Source organism: Protomyctophum parallelum, assembly GCF_964188405.1.
Source record: "Protomyctophum parallelum genome assembly, chromosome: 1".
Lineage (NCBI taxonomy): Eukaryota > Metazoa > Chordata > Actinopteri > Myctophiformes > Myctophidae > Protomyctophum > Protomyctophum parallelum.
This window is the reverse complement of record NC_139697.1, coordinates 85,082,073-85,098,405: the sequence shown is the minus strand read 5'-3', so window position 1 is coordinate 85,098,405 and position 16,333 is coordinate 85,082,073. Positions and strand designations below refer to the sequence as shown.

Sequence of the window (16,333 nt, the reverse complement as noted above, 5' to 3'; positions counted from 1 at the left end):
ACTATAGAATGGGGGTGCTCTGTACTTGCTCCTTCTCCGTCAGGAGCAAAGCCACAAATGCACTTGATAGGACACAGCAAAAAGCAAACAGCCCCGCCCGCACGCTCAGCATCCATCCATCCATCCTACTACGTACCACCACCAGAGGAAAATAAGCTGCACTATCCAGGAATCCGGATGGACGAGGCTACTGTGCACAGCAAATTATATGACAGACAAGAATTAAGCAACCCAATCGGTTTCTGTAAAATCGTTAATTTGTATGCTATATTTGTTATGGATGAAAATTTGAAAATAAAACACAGGGAGAAAAAAGTGCTTGTCTGTTTTCTGCGGTTTCTTTACAACCAATCATTGCGCCGCCGACTGTCCCTCCGGGCTATGAGAAAAATAGATCGTTTACGATACACGTCACGGGCTGCGTGCACGTTTTTCTTAGCTCCATAATATGCATGCGTAGCCTATTAACTGTATTATAAATCTGATGCCCTGCAGCTCTGCACAAATACACACAGATGAACTGTTCTGGCAAGGCTGACTATACTGTAGCTGGCTACTGGCAGATGTAGCCTGGGCCTTTGTAGGAGTCTGTAGTCAAAACTAATACAATTAGGCTATTTTAATTGGTTGGTGGAAATGACTATAATCCAGTGTTGTTTGTTGTTTGTTCTTCGCAGCGTGGTGGTTTTTATATCACGCTTTGGAAAAAAGCAAGACTTGGGAGGCCATGAGAAGAAGGTAGATGGTATTATTGTTGTTGATTTAACTTGGAAGAATATGGCGTAACCAACATTGCCACCTCGTGGCCACCGACGACCACCGACAACACATGTAAGTCTGCTAAATGATTCATGAACTCGTTGAACTTCTTGCCAAGACTCAGACAGACACAATACAAATATACAATACATAGCTTCACACAAAAATATACATTAAATCACCTTTCAAGATGCATTTCTGTGAATTTTACAGTATATATATTTTTTTTTACACTGATTGATTGCTCCATCCCTCCTTGTGAGATAAGATAACAGATGCTTTATTTTGCATTGAATGCAATTGGTTACATGAGGATAGAATCTGTAATTTTTTTTGCATGAGATAGGCCTACCTACAATTCTGAAATTGGGCCTACATCAACAATAATTAGTCTTTTTTTTTGTTTATTTTGCTAGCATGCAGTAGGCCTATAGCTCTTTACATTAGCCTATGTTTACAGTTAACATTGTCAATGCTGTTGGCTACAGTGGGCTCAGTTTTTGATGATTACAAAATCTAGCAATGACATTTGTGGAGGACAGTCTGAAGATGTCGTAGTGGTGTCATTTCAGCAAGAGGTTTAATTAATTAACAGTTTTAAGTGTTTTGAGTTCCAACAAATCTGCCATGAAAAGAAAATGTGTAGACTATTATCAGTTGTAAGTGGTTTAACTTTAATCTGAAATAACCAGTCAACTCACAAGGCACTAAAATGCAATTACAGGACTATACGACTATATGACTACCTTCAGTAATGCAGGGAGGGACTGAAAACGTAGTAAAGTTGACACAGAAGAGGACATGAACATTCTCTCCAATCCATTGACATAATGGCATTTGTTGTTTGATGTTCATGTCACAGTAAAGACATTGTATGTTCAAGTGGCCAGTTCCATGCAGGGTCAAAGGTCTGATATTGGAGATATGGATTGAATAATTAAACCCTTCAAGTTCAATGGGAGATAAGACTGTCAGATGGAGGTGCATGGTTGGTGGTGGCCTGGGGAGGGAGACAAGCAGACTTTGCACCCACTTTACTTCTTCTTGGCCAGCTGTCAATGTACTGTACATGGGTCTTTCTCTCTTCCTGTTACAGCTATGAAGGTTGATTTTGCCCCCCGAGATGTTCCCCTTACCAGGAGACTGCAAACAGCCTCTGTGTTGCAGTGGGTCTATTCATTTCTGGGCCTGGGTGAGTTTTCTAGGAAGTGTGTGCTGTATGCTTAGTGCACGACTGCTGTACCTGTTACTGTAGTAGGCTATACCTCTCATGCGGGGGAATGAAAAGCTTTTTTGAAAATTACATGTTTAAAGTTACAGTATTGTTGCATGTGGCTCAGTGTATGTTTCTGTTTGTGTCTCAATTTGTGATAATGTGTTTCAGTATAAATGTTGGAAGACCATTATGCATGTTGCAAAAACAAAAGGTTGGGTAAATCTAAAAGGAAGGTGGAGGGAAACCAATGTGGTTGTATAAAATTAAAGGTACATGAAGGTATAAAGGTAGCCAGCCAGTACAGTGTCATCAATTTTCCCACTGAGCTTTTAATCTAGTAAAAAAGGGAGTTTTACAACTTTCTAATAGAAAATAATAATTGTCCCACTTGGGGCTGTGTTCCTGAGATAATCTGAGCATGTAATTTGCTGTGCACCTTGACGTCAATTAACCCTATACTGAGTGTAGAGAGTGACACCATGTTCTCTCCTCTAGTGCCACCCTTTTGCCAAAATGTCTCATATCTCATCCAAGCATGCAAGATATCTCTCCAAATGCAATGGGCAAATTATCATGAAACCTGCTGAGCACATTTATGCTCCCTAAATGAACCCTAACTATTAGCGTGAAGGTCACTCAGTGACCCCATATTGGCCATAACCTTAGGTAATAGCAATAAAGTAGGTAGCAATAGACAAATGTGGGTGTTCGCTAATGTCACTATTACCACATGGCCAGGAGATGGAGCCAAACAAAAGTCACAGTCTAGGTCACAGTTCAGTGCACAAGTGCTAGAAAGTTAAAACTACAAATATTCCTCAAGTTGTGGGTAGGTTAGGCCACAGTGTGTGTACACACAGTATATTTTCAAATCAATCAATTTGATGTAATTGATTTAAAAAAGCATATCCTCCATACATTTGATTAGTTCTTAAAGGAAGGTAAAATAAAAAAATACACTATTTCTTCATCAAAGAACTACACCAGACAATCTGCCTGGTACTTTTGAGATAATGAAAGTCAGACCAGACATTATGCAGCTCATCTGAAAATAAACTTTGTTATATGATAGTGAATAAATTAAACATCATGCTCACCACGTAAAGGGATCATGTTTGACTATAAATCTAGGAATGAATGTCACATCTGGCATTGAGACTTTCAACAAGAAAAAAGTGAAATATAGTTAACATAACCTGGGTATAATATCCCACTATATTTTGTCTGTAATAAAGAGATGGACACTCCAGCTGTGTTGTAGGATTATTTTATGACAAGTTGTATATATGTTAACTTGTTCATCACTTAAAGCCCCCGCCACAACTCCTCATTGCTGGACATTGAACAGCTGAATGGTTTGCTCATGGGCACCTCAGCAGTGTTTCGTATGGAGGGGAGAGCGTTGTGCCTGAGTTATACATGGTTTGTGCATCATGTCGTGCACTAAAAATAGAAAATCTACAAGCTCGCAACACATCATAGTTCTGTTATTTTCAGTGTATGACACCAGCAGTGTGCAACATAAGTCAAGGCTCACTCAGTTTGCTTTAGGTTTCTTTACCCCATAGCATCTACTGACCTATAAGACCTGATTGCAACATAAATTAATTTAAACTGATCTATAGTTTAATGTACTTTATGGATGGTTTGCTCATGGATGGATGGTTTGTTCAATAGTTTTGGGATCATTCAATTCAATTATTATATCTTATATTCTTGTTTTTTAATGTTATGGACCTGTAGTAGCCTACAGCTCTTGAAGCTGTTCGTAATGTCTACACAGTGACTTCCAAACAAACTGTTAATATTGCTGTTATTACTACAGTTATTACTCCATGTTAAGGCAATAGCAGTCTTATTTGACCTGACTTATCTCTCTCCCAGCACCGACTTGCATCGTGCTGTTCATTTTCCTGATCTTCACGCGCTTCTGGTTGGTCAGTGTGGTGTATGGTGTCTGGTGGGTCATTGACTATGATACACCTTCACGAGGTGGACGCAGAGTTCCCTTCTTGTGTGGCCTCAAAGTCTGGGAATATATGAGGGATTATTTCCCCATCAAGGTGAGATGAGAGAACAACTCAACAACACTTAAAAATACATACATACATACATTCTGTGGCTTGTGGGGCCAGAATGCACATAGTTCAAATTGTGAAAGGAAATCCTGTGTATGTGATGACGTCCTCACATCAATGTGTGAGGGGATGATAAGGCTCAATTATGTTTGATGCTCCCTACATGCATCCAATTAGCCCTATGCAACCCTCAAGCTTGATTCATATTCAACGCACAACGTTTGCAGACGATGATAATAAATTATGGAAGGTCCATTCAGGATTGACCATCTAAGACAATGGAGCACACACTGACGTAGTGTGTGTGATTGTGTGTGTGTGTGTGTGTGTGTGTGTGTGTGTGTGTGTGTGTGTGTGTGTGTGTGTGTGTGTGTGTGTGTGTGTGTGTGTGTGTGTGTGTGTGTGTGTGTGTGTGTGTGTGTGTGTGTGTGTGCGTGCGTGCGCACGTGCGTGCGTGCGTGTGTGCGTGCGTGCGTGTGTGGGCCTATTAACAATTTAATTGTGTCTAATAGATTCAGGCATATTGAAAGGCAGAGAGAATGCAGTGCAATCACAGGTGAGAGTCCAGTTGTAGGTGTGAACAACAGACCCTGGGAGATTGTGATAAGACGTAAACACTGTTATCTGCCTCACAGCTAGAAGGTCCTGGGTTCAATTCCCACTGGGGACACTGTGGGCGCTGGGGGCGTGTTCTCTCCTCCGCGTCATCAGTGCCCATACCCAAGGCGGGGTTGGCGAAAGGGCTATTTGTGTGGAGTTTGCATCTTCTCCCCGTGTCCCCTATAGGGTAGGAGGTACCCTCACAAAAACATGCAGTAATCCTGGTCTCTAAACTACCTCCCCCTGGCCACCTGATTGAGGGGAAAGGAACTGGTCGGAATAACGTGTTCCTTCCACACGCTATGTCCGGCCGGGGAAACTCTCCCCTGTCAGGTGAAAAGAAGCAGCTTGGACTCCTCATGCATAGTAGGAAGCATGAGGTCAGTCCACTGCCCACCCAGGTTGGCAGAGGAAGTGTAGCGTTCAGGATTACATTAGATAATTGACACATGGGTTGCAAAATCGTAGGATAAAAATGTAAAAGAAGAAAAATAAAACCCCTCTCTCCATATCCAGCTGCCTAGTAGACTCATTTTGCACCGGTCAGATGATGTAAGCATAAATTATATGCATTTTTTGTTTTATGAATAAACACATTGTAAACTGAAGAACATTTATAAATCTCACTTACAAAAGGTTTTCATCACACTTCCTATCCACCAGAGTGCACTGCTCAACACTGGATTTTCAGCAGTTGGTGGTGGAGTGATAAGGAAATACATCTATTTAAGAAAATAAATAGTTTGCAATGATGTCTAGATGAAATGACAACTGCAACTGTGATGTATTCTCAGAGTTTGATTTGTAAAAAAGAAAAGAAAAAATAACCATTATACTTCTTTCTATGACAAATGGCAAAAAATGTACAATGTACAATCTCCTCCTTGCGGAGATTTTCTCAGATGATGAAAGGCCTATTGAATAATAAGTTCATCATCTTTGATCTTGGACATAAAGCTTTTACACAGTACAGCATCTACATGTCTTATTGAGGAAATATTTGCATGGCCAGCCCTCCAATCTCACTCGGAAGTATCCTGAAACTGGGAGATCTGCGTTTGATCCCAAAGACTGTAAAAATGGGACCCAATGCCTCCCTGCTTGGCCCTCAGCATCAAGGGTTGTATTGGGTTGGTTAGATTAACTACAAAATGATTCCCGAGCGTGGCGCTGCTGTGGCTCACTGCTCCAAGAAATGGGAGAACAAATCTCACATTCAGCAATGTATGTGACAAATAGTAGGACTTTACCCACTTATATACTTTCTTGAACAGAGTCCCCCAGCCCCAATTGCTCCAAAAAAGAAGGCAAAAAAGACCTTGAATCTCTTAGCTGAAAATACGTAATCGGCAAGCTCACAATTGTAGACGAGCTATTTTCAAAATATTATGACATGCCCAGAATAGGGACACTAGGGCCCATGTGATTAAGGCAATACATAGGCTACTGTAAGTTGTACGGACAACATCCTGCTAGATAAGTTCCATTCTGCCCCTTACAAAGACTTTGTACTGTGCTGATAAGCCAGTGACCACAACAAAACAGCACAGGGGTGCATACTGTATAGCTCATTAGGTGCTCTTTAGTAAATAGTAATTAAAGTTTGCTTCAAACATTTGGATATGCTTTTATAGATGACAACTTACTATATTCAATATAAGGTTTAACAAGTATATTATCCAAGCCTAAAAGTACAGCCCTTCAGTTATCTGATCTAAATGGGCCATGTCATTGTTTACTGCCCTTTGTATTTACTGCATGTGTACAATAGATGATTAAGCAATAATCCTTAATTGGTTTGTTTATATCAGATCCATGAGCTATCTCAATATCAAAGACTGTGATCCACAATTTTCAATTTCTGAATTATATGTTGAAAGAAAATATTATAATTGAGTAGGCCTACATGTTTTTGCAGTATATCAAGCTTTATTCTGTGAATATTTATCTCTCCATCCTACACGTGCAGAAGACTGTACTTCTTTTCTTTTCAAAATCTTTTTATTAAAGTTTTTTTGACAAACCCAGGGGCAAGCATTAAACAGAGACATATCAAATATAAATATAAATAAAAATAAAACTCCATCCCCTATCCCACCCACCCCCCACCCACAATCCCAAGGATAGTCGGAAAATACATAAATCTATATACACATACACGAAATACATGCATAGATAATTACAAAAAATAAAATAAAAATAATAAAGCAAATTTTAATAGCAGAGCAGAATTTGTTTCAGTTGTGGTTGGCGTGGCCGAGGCATAGGCACGGCACACTATACCGTTTGTGTGTTGTGGTAGAATGTCATAAACGGACCCCAGGTTTTGTAAAACTTTTTTTCAGAGCCGGCAATTGAAAACCTTAACATCTCCAACTCGAGACAGGACATTATATCACGAAGCCACTGACGGAGCACGGGCGGGGCAGCATCCTTCCATTTGACGCCTAGCGAGCAATAAGGCAAAGTCGACCATACGACACTCTATGCGTGTTAGAGGAAGGTCATCCCTTCCAGCAGTGCCAAGGAGAGCCATTAAGGGATCTGGGTCTAGATTTTGGTGTAAAATGTTGGACAGAGTGAATCATTGTACTTCAAAGTGCCACATTTAATTGAGGTCTACCCCCCCCCCCCCCCCAGATAAATGTGTTAATATAGCATCAAAATCTGTTTAACCACCTTAACCCTATACATTGGTTATTTGATGCATGCTGCTGATGTTGTGAAGTTGTAGGTCTGCTTGTTTTTTGTTCTTTTCTATTCATGACAATAACAGTAGGCTACGATTGAGTATATACTGGCATTATGAATGAATAAAGAAAACAAAACACAAAAACAGGACATATGTATATTTTTTAAATATAAAAACACAAATCTTTTTGTGAAACGTGAGAAAATTGGAAACTAACAAAAAGCTAAATGACACTGGAGAAAATCAAACGTGTGAAGATAATGGGTGTAAATGTGGGTCTAAGCGCATGGTGGCCTTAATTTTGACATGAGGGCACAATGCTCGCTACATTCTGCAAAACAAGCAGTATTGTGACTGTTGACACTGACCTTAGTGCTCAGTATCTCTCCATTGCAGACCATCTAGTTAATATTGGTTAGAGGCAGGTAAACACTAGGAATGTACAGTTTGAAACAATGAGTGATTATTTGTGATATAGCATGGAAATATGCTTATTTCTCTGTGTCTTTTGAGTGAATGCACATCCAATGCTATATGCAATACATTCGGATTGGAACCACATTTATTTTCAAACATCAAACTAAATAAACATACAGGAGTTTGTGTTTGAGACATATGAAGGATGCAAGTGCAACATTTCCCAGTAATAGTACACATAACACACTGTATTCCTTAGAGTTATACATTTGACATTGTATAGCTGTGCATGTCAAAGCAGTACTACTGTCACATGTGGTCTGTCTTGGGAAATCCTACATAATCGGATGATTAATCAATTTAGACAAAGAAAGAATACTTCAGCACACTTGCACAAAAGTCCTGTGAATCAGGACTGGAATGAAACCATTTAGGTCTCAGAATCGAACTGAGATGCAAGGATATTTAACCGAACAAAACTATTTCAGCCAATTAAATAAATTGTATATTGTGCCAAATCACAGTCAAGAGGAGAATCGATGATGGAGAGCGGAAAGAAGAAGTTACATTGTGTACATTGTAATCAAACGGTCAAACAAAATGTACCATCCAGTACAACCAACTGTATGTCCACTATGGAGTTTTGTCACCTTCTGTTCTCTGCTTCTCTCTTTTACTGCCAGCTGATCAAGACAGCTGACCTGGATCCTAGGTACAATTATGTCCTGGGTTTCCATCCCCATGGGGTGCTGGTGGCAGGAGCATTCACCAACTTCTGCACCTATGTCACTGGCTTCAGAGAGCTGTTCCCTGGGCTCAAAGGTCACCTGCTCATGTTGCCGCTGTGGTTTAGAGCTCCATTCTTCAGGGACTACATCATGTGTGCAGGTCAGGGCCACTGGGAACAACCCAGGGTGATTCAGGTCATATTTGTGTGATTGTTCAGGCTTCTGATAATCTCGGTATATCTCTGTAAACTCATAATATATAATGCATTAACGCATTATGTATTCATAATGTGTTGGTTTGTTAGACTGTGACGATGAACACAGGTTATTCTCAAATTGTCACAAATGCCTGACGTGTTTGTGTCGCAGGTCTTATTCCTTCAGATAAAGAGAGTGCCAAATTCCTGCTCCAAAGAGAGGGTGGAGGGAACGCTGTGGTAATAGCAGTAGGCGGAGCACCTGAGGCGCTGGATGCCCACCCTGGAAGCTACAGTGTCATTTTGTCCAACAAGAAGGGTTTCATTAAATTGGCCATGGAACATGGGTAAGAACAAGACTATACTGAGAAGCACAATGTTGAACAACGCAACAACTGTCAACTGTTTTTAGGCGTTTTATAGGCGTACTGTAGTCTGTAGGTGGCTACTGTCTCAAATGTATAGATGTGAAAGAAACCAGTTGTGGCTATTATTTAAACTATAATATCATACCCTGAAGAAGGCATTTTGTGCCGAAACATTGGTCATCTTACAATAAAAGTGTTACGCATCGTTACTACGAGCTTTGCGACCTCTTCTTATTTTTCAAGTTTTGTCTCCCGTGGTCAGCACCTCCCCACTATAGGTGTGCGCTCCAACTTCTGTTTGTTTAAATATATTTAAAAAGTTACTTGGTTACTTCTTCTTATTTTATTGAAATAGAGTCTTATATGGGCCTCTCCTGTGGGGGCATGTTTTGATATGTATCTGGATTTGTGATGAACACTAATAGGACACATAAATAATTGTCAATATTAACTCTACCAATATTTTTTGCCTCAGTGCCCATCTGGTTCCAGTGTTCTCGTTTGGGGAGAATGACGTGTATGAACAAGTGAGCAATCAACAGGGCACCCGGCTCAGATGGATACAGGACCGGCTTCAACGCATCATGGGAATCTCTCTGCCTCTCTTCCACGCTCGTGGCATCTTCCAGTACTCTTTTGGCCTGATCCCTTTCAGAAAACCCATTAACACAGTAGGTGAGTAAATGGTCAACTAGAATGTAAGTGGTAGAGACAGGTGTCCAGCACAACTCATGAGGATTCTGTGTATATGCGTGTTAAATATGCTGACAAGCTCTATTTGACAGTCCATCTTTTTTATTCAGAATAAACTTAAACAAAGTAGCCACATTTCTAACTGACATGTTAAGCTTCCATGGTGGAAATAAAGAAATTTAACACACAATTAATCGATTAATGAGGTATTGAAATTTGAGAAAATATGACAACCAACCTTGAAGAGCAGTGCTTTTCAAGTTGAGAAAAAGACCAGGTAGACAGAGAGAGAGAGAGAGAGAGAGAGAGAGTGTGTGTGTGTGTGTGTGTGTGTGTGTGTGTGTGTGTGTGTGTGTGTGCGTGCGTGCGTGCGTGCGTGCGTGCGTGCGTGCGTGCGTGCGTGCGTGCGTGCGTGCGTGCGTGCGTGCGTGCGTGCATGCGAGAGAGAGAGAGAGAGAGAGAGAGAGAGAGAGAGAGAGATGGCCCTCGTCTGAACTCAGCCTAATCTATGCTTCATCAACCTGTCAGACATTGGCATAGGTCATAGTCTGTCCGAGTTTGGCAGTTTACGCCAATAAATGGCATCATCATTTAGATGATCCGTGTGGCATCTAATCAAATCAAACAGTAAAATTTACAAATCATAAAGTGAAAAGCCTTCACTGTGAGTGTGACAATCTACACCTTTGACCTCTTGGCAGTCGGACGGCCAATCAGGGTGGAGAAGAAGGCAAAACCCACAGTGGAAGATCTTGATGTCCTCCACCAACTGTACATGGATGAGCTAACCAGGCTGTTTGAGGAGCACAAGTTCAACTATGGGGTGGACAAGGACACACATCTCAACTTTATTTGATGGACTGAGAACTTGAAAGAGAAAGCGAAGAGGTAGTTGATGAGGAGCTGCACATTAAAAGCTTGTCTGTCACTGTCAATTATAATAGTCTCTCAGCTGTTTCACCTGGTTATGAAATATAAAACGTAACAAATTATAATTGCCAGTGTGAGCAGACACAAGATTTTATAATATCAAGACTCTTGATATTATCAAGACTCTTGATATTATAAAATCTTGTGTCTGCTCACACTGGCAATTATAATTTGATGATTATAATAAGTGGGGATCACTTATAATAAATTATTATAATCATCAACTTCATGAGACAAATGAGGTTTATGATGTTTGTTGCTCAAGGGAAAACACAAGTCATTGGACTCATTCATCATACACAGAGAATAAGCAGGACTGTACTTTCTAATATACACATAAAGATTCCACACCTTATTTGCTATTGGTTCAGAATCTTGATTCTTTCTGGGGCCTGTGTACTGTATGTAGAAGGGGATAGTAATGTTATAGTCCTAATGCTTTCATGACAAAAGGGGGTGGAAATTTTGCTGTTCAAAAATAACAGCTCAAAACCCACTTCTACACTCTTGCTTTTAATTGATCTTTTGTTATTCATGTCCTCACTGTATTGCATTACTGCTCTTTTTTTTAATGTTTATGCCTTGCTTTTCTTTTCTTTTCTTTTTTTTCTCCATTGCTCTGTAAATCACTTTGAGCTGTCATGAAAGGTGCTATACAAATAAAGTGTTATTATTATTATTATTATTATTATTATTATTATTATTATTAATAATAATGTAATTATAATTATAATAATAATAATGATGATTATTATTATTATTATTATTATTTTCATAATGAAAGCATTGGTACTTTGCATACTGTTTAACACAAAACTTCTCTTCTGTGGGTCCTTGGCACAAAACTTTTTCAGATGGGGGTCTGCAGCCAAAAAAATAAAAAAAATCAATTTGAGGTTAGCATTATTTGAGAACCATTGCCGTATACTTAGTAAACTAATATTTAGTTAACCAGGATTGGCTCAGAACTCTTTCCCCCCTCTACAACAAATCTCTTTGCCGAAACTAGCCAATCTGGGGGTCTGCAGCCAAATAATCAATTTGAGGTTAGCATTATTTGGGAACCATTGCCGTATACTTAGTAAACTAATATTTAGTTAACCGGGATTGGCTCTGTACTCTTTCCCCCCCTCTGCAACAAATCTCTTTGCCGAAACTAGCCAATGTTCAAGCTCACATCGTGTCGCAACATGACACTTGCAGATGTGCTATTTTCGGCAAATATCCCCATACGGATACTAGGGTTGTTGTCTCTTCCAGTTGTCTCTACCATCTATTCCCCAAAGCTCAAGTGGCATCTGTCACGTCTGAGGGATTAGACATTTATCCAACGGCCATGACAAGAGCTATTTGCTCAAATAAAGTCATAGGTTGAATTTTTGTTTCATCATAATGTGATGGGCTAATGGCATTTTGACATGCATAGAGATTTTCAGTCAGACACAATCTCAATATCACACCTTGATCTTATACAGGAAGACAGGAAACAAGATTCAAGATTCCAGAGAAAACATTTTCTTTCATTGCACATTGCATTATTAAAAAATGCAATTTCTTTCTAGCTAGGATACTGACTCTTGACTTTTGTTTGTATTGTTATGTAAATTATTTATGGATTATTAATGGACTGAAACGGTAACATCATCAAACTTTGATTCTCATCTTAGATGAAGATCATTCAGTAAATGTGAATACATATGGCAGCCGTTAGTATCAAAGTGTAAATTGCTCTTTGGCTCTACTTGTCCAAAGATAAGACTGTCTATGAACTTTGGCACCTTATTTTGATAACAAGGGTTAGATATTTCCAAATGATACATTTGGCAGACAGTCTATGGATGGACACATGCACTGACCCTTTCAACCCAGGCCTCACTGGGGGGAGTCCGTGATGGCATGGTGAGCAAGCAACAAGGATAGATATATGTGGCTCCATGAGTCAGCAGCCAAACGATTGCACCACCTATCAGCTCAATGAGAATTTAAATCAAGAACAACCGCACAAAAGCAGACATGCAGAGCATTCAAGCCTGTTGAGATTCACTAGGACAGAGTGGGTGGTATCGGGACATTGGCCTTAGCTTACTTCTTCATGAGGTTGCCGCTGTGTGATAGTGATGCTGAGGATTCAGTATATCATATTCTTGATATTTATACTTATTATCACATCACAGTTTAAAAAAGTGGATGAAATTCGTTTATATGCATAGTTCAGAAAGTGTTATTTTTCCAAGAAAACAAAGAAAGGGAAGAAGAGAGGGGGGTTTTAGGAGATAAAGGCAAGAAAGTTTAGAAGCTGGTTCCACAGCTTCTAAATGAGTAGGGTCTCTCATCGTATCTACAATACATGTAAGGGGTTTCCAGATATTTACAAGCTTGTTCCACTTATTTACAGGCTATACAGCGGTACAACCAAAATTACACACACACTTTATTTATAATAACCATATAAAATGAAATGGGAGTTAAATGCTGCAATTTGTAAAAAATGACAAAATATGACTCCTAACGTCGTTGAAGTGGGACTCATAAAATGTCCCTGCATGGACTCATCTAAAAGACCATCCCTGCATCACGGGACTCATTACATTGAAAACCTATTCACATCACTGTATATATATATATATATATACAGTGATGTAAATAGGTTTTATATATATACAGGTATATAAATGCACCAAGTCTCTGTGTGTGTGTAATCCACATAAATCTGGAACCACTCTCCCCACCGACTTCAAATTCGACACACACGTTCCACACCACCACAGGGGTGCACGTGCCCGGTGTCGAGTCGGTCGGACACACGGTTGTCCAGACCCTCCACAAGAACTCTGCCCGGGCTCTGGACAGGGCCCCTGCCCATGTCCATATATGGAGCTGGCCTGTTCTGACATCACAGAACTCAATATTTGGGCATGCCTGACACATAACTCCATAAGCTAGCCTTTTCTGACATCTGGACAGGACCCCTGCTTACCGCTTGGACAGGGCCTCTGCCCATTGTTCCATATATGGAGCTGGCCTGTTCTGACACCACCATACCATCCAAATCCATACCGCCCCAGCCCTAGCATCCAGTCCAGCCTACTCCAACTTGCATCGTTCCATGTAGAGGCTCCAACAGGCACCGCTCTAGTAATATAAGGTGTTTATTCATCATTCACGGTGCAGGACGTTATTCAAGATGCAACATTGAATAACATGTATATCTTAAAGCTAGTACAGCTGGTAATCACCAAAGAGTGCCAAAGTAAATCAAAATGGTGCATTTATACTGTGTAGCGCCTTTATCCAACGCGCTTTACAATTTGAATTATATTCACCCATTCACACACCAATGGGCCAATGGCGTAGGAAACCATGCAAGGCACCAATCTGCTCATCGGGAGCCAGGCCCGGATTAACAATGGAATTTAGTGGAACTTAAGCTCCAGGGCCTGCATCTTGCAGGGCCCTGTGCGAGACTATTTAAAATACCTGTTGCTTCCATCTAAACCATATTCATAGTCACTGATTTCAATGAAACGCAACACAGGAACCCCAGCTGTGTTTTTAGTCGGCGAACAGTTTCTTAACCACTCGGGTGGGAGCGGGAGGAGACTCAAAAATAACAGATTCAGCGTCGGGGAGCAGCTTTATAACTCTATGGGAGGAGTGACGATAGCGCAGGCAGTGCACTGAATGCACAATGCGCGTGCAAACTGGCGTGCAAACACATATATATATATATCATCAGTATATAAATCAACAAACCAGACTATAAAAGTAGGTGTACAATTATAACAAATAATTTAATTTATATTAAACTAGATTTTCAAACTAGATTATTATGTATGAAAGCTGTAGGTCTTAAACTGTAACTGATTGTCAACAATGGAGAAATATACCATTAATATTGAGTAACCAAAATCATTTATGGACGATTGATACAAAGCTTCAAAATATCGTATACTATAGAGACATTTCTCAACATGAGTTATGTGTCAAAGAGTAGACATCGATCAAGGACAGGTTTGATTCTGGTCTAGGTCCAGTTGGAGTTCTGCCATCAGATAAAATATTAAACCCTGCAAGCTGCAGGAACTGCTTACAAAGTGCAAGGTATAGATTTGTAAACAATCAGTATTTTTATCCTTTAAAATATTGGGAAGACTGTAAGAAACATCTACATAAGTGACACAATAGCTCGGAGTAAAAAAATAAGAAATAACATCAAAATTCAAAAACACTATCAGCATTGCAATGAACAACAGCACAAACCAAACCAGAGACAATTATCCACACACCACAAAGATGGAGAGAGGGGAAGAGAGAGAGTGTGCACGATTTGGCAGCACATATGGTAGGTTATGCCTTTATGACTTGGTTGCACTGGGCATTCTAGATGCCAAATGGTGTTTCTAGGCAGGGCTCACCATAATGGCTAAGCAAAGTGGATGGCAGCTTTACACAACTTTACACAACTCTGTCCACAGGTGCCCTGGCCCCTGAGGTCATGTGGACAGTATTCACATGTTTGCTGTCTGTTAGGGGGCAGAGAACTCAGCTAGAACTCAGCTAGATTATGCTGCATCAGCCAGTCAGACATTGGCACAGGCCATAGTCTGTCTGTGTTTGGCAGTATATCTCAATAAATGACCACTCAGACGAACAGTTCTTTGTGTTCACGTGCTGATGTTCTTGGTATTCTCAGCTGGACACTCCAGTGTCACAGTCAAGAAATCCCAACAGGGCCTTCACATCCTGCGAACACATGAAGAAGGAAACACTGTCCACAGCTGCCCACAGTTTCTAAATGCATGAGAACCAGCTGGCCTATTCACTAGTTGTGGACAAAGTCAATATAGTATTACGAAATACAAATAGTTTTTTAATTCACTCAAAAAAAATGCTATCTTCTTTTATATGGGCTGTAAGTCTCTCTTAAGAGACCCAAACAAGATGACGGTCTTGTCTCACCCAATATGATATTTTATTATTGAGTGGCATACATTTTAATGATGAAGAGGTGGTGTTACTCTCCCACTCTCTCTTATCTGGTGATATGGAGGCTAGCTCCTGTACTACATCCTCCCTTCCAGCATTACTTTTTGCTCCTCTACCAACACATTATTCCCAGTATTCTCTCTTCATTGAAAATTTGACTAAATTGAAATCTCTTTCAGTCCTACCCATCTGCAATAACCACCTGTTCTTACCCTCTGCTTTGGATTCGACCTATAAGTGGAAGGAGAATGGTCTTGTCTCTTTCAGTGATCTATAGAGCGATGGATCATTTAGTTCCTTGGAAGGTCTCACCACTAAACTGGATAATAAAAATATTAGTTTGATTTTTTGCAAGCACTCGTTTTAAACCCTTCCCTTGTTTACCTGAGAAAACCTAGACCATAATGTCAGCATCAGATTCCCTGTTTAATACTGTACCTCATCAATTTACAGTGCTCTTATCTCCTCTAGGACAATTCTCTCTCTTGATTGAGGTGAGAGTGAGCGTGGACGGAGTTGATTGAGGAATGGTGGGCCCACTGCCTGGGCCGACAAGCTGTCTATATCACCAGGATCAACTCCTCCTATGTGTCTGCACTTGTATGTGCCTTCTATTCATACGGCTAAGCTCAGATTATTTCCAGAAACACATGACTCTTGTATCAGGTG

At 40.2% G+C, this 16,333-nt stretch overlaps 2 protein-coding genes across 2 annotated transcripts in view; one reads left to right on the top strand and one right to left on the bottom strand.

Moving 5' to 3' along the window:
• Positions 1–16,333, bottom strand: part of thap12a (THAP domain containing 12a) — a 403,705-nt gene that overhangs the window by 93,535 nt on the left and 293,837 nt on the right. The gene's annotated exons all lie outside the window — the stretch shown is intronic.
• Positions 1,858–10,604, top strand: mogat2 (monoacylglycerol O-acyltransferase 2; the record flags this gene model as incomplete). The annotated part of the gene is made up of 6 exons (XM_083784029.1): positions 1,858–1,951; positions 3,860–4,038; positions 8,446–8,650; positions 8,860–9,034; positions 9,531–9,730; positions 10,450–10,604. The coding sequence occupies 6 exons, from the start codon at positions 1,858–1,860 to the stop codon at positions 10,602–10,604; spliced, it is 1,008 nt and encodes a 335-aa protein (XP_083640155.1).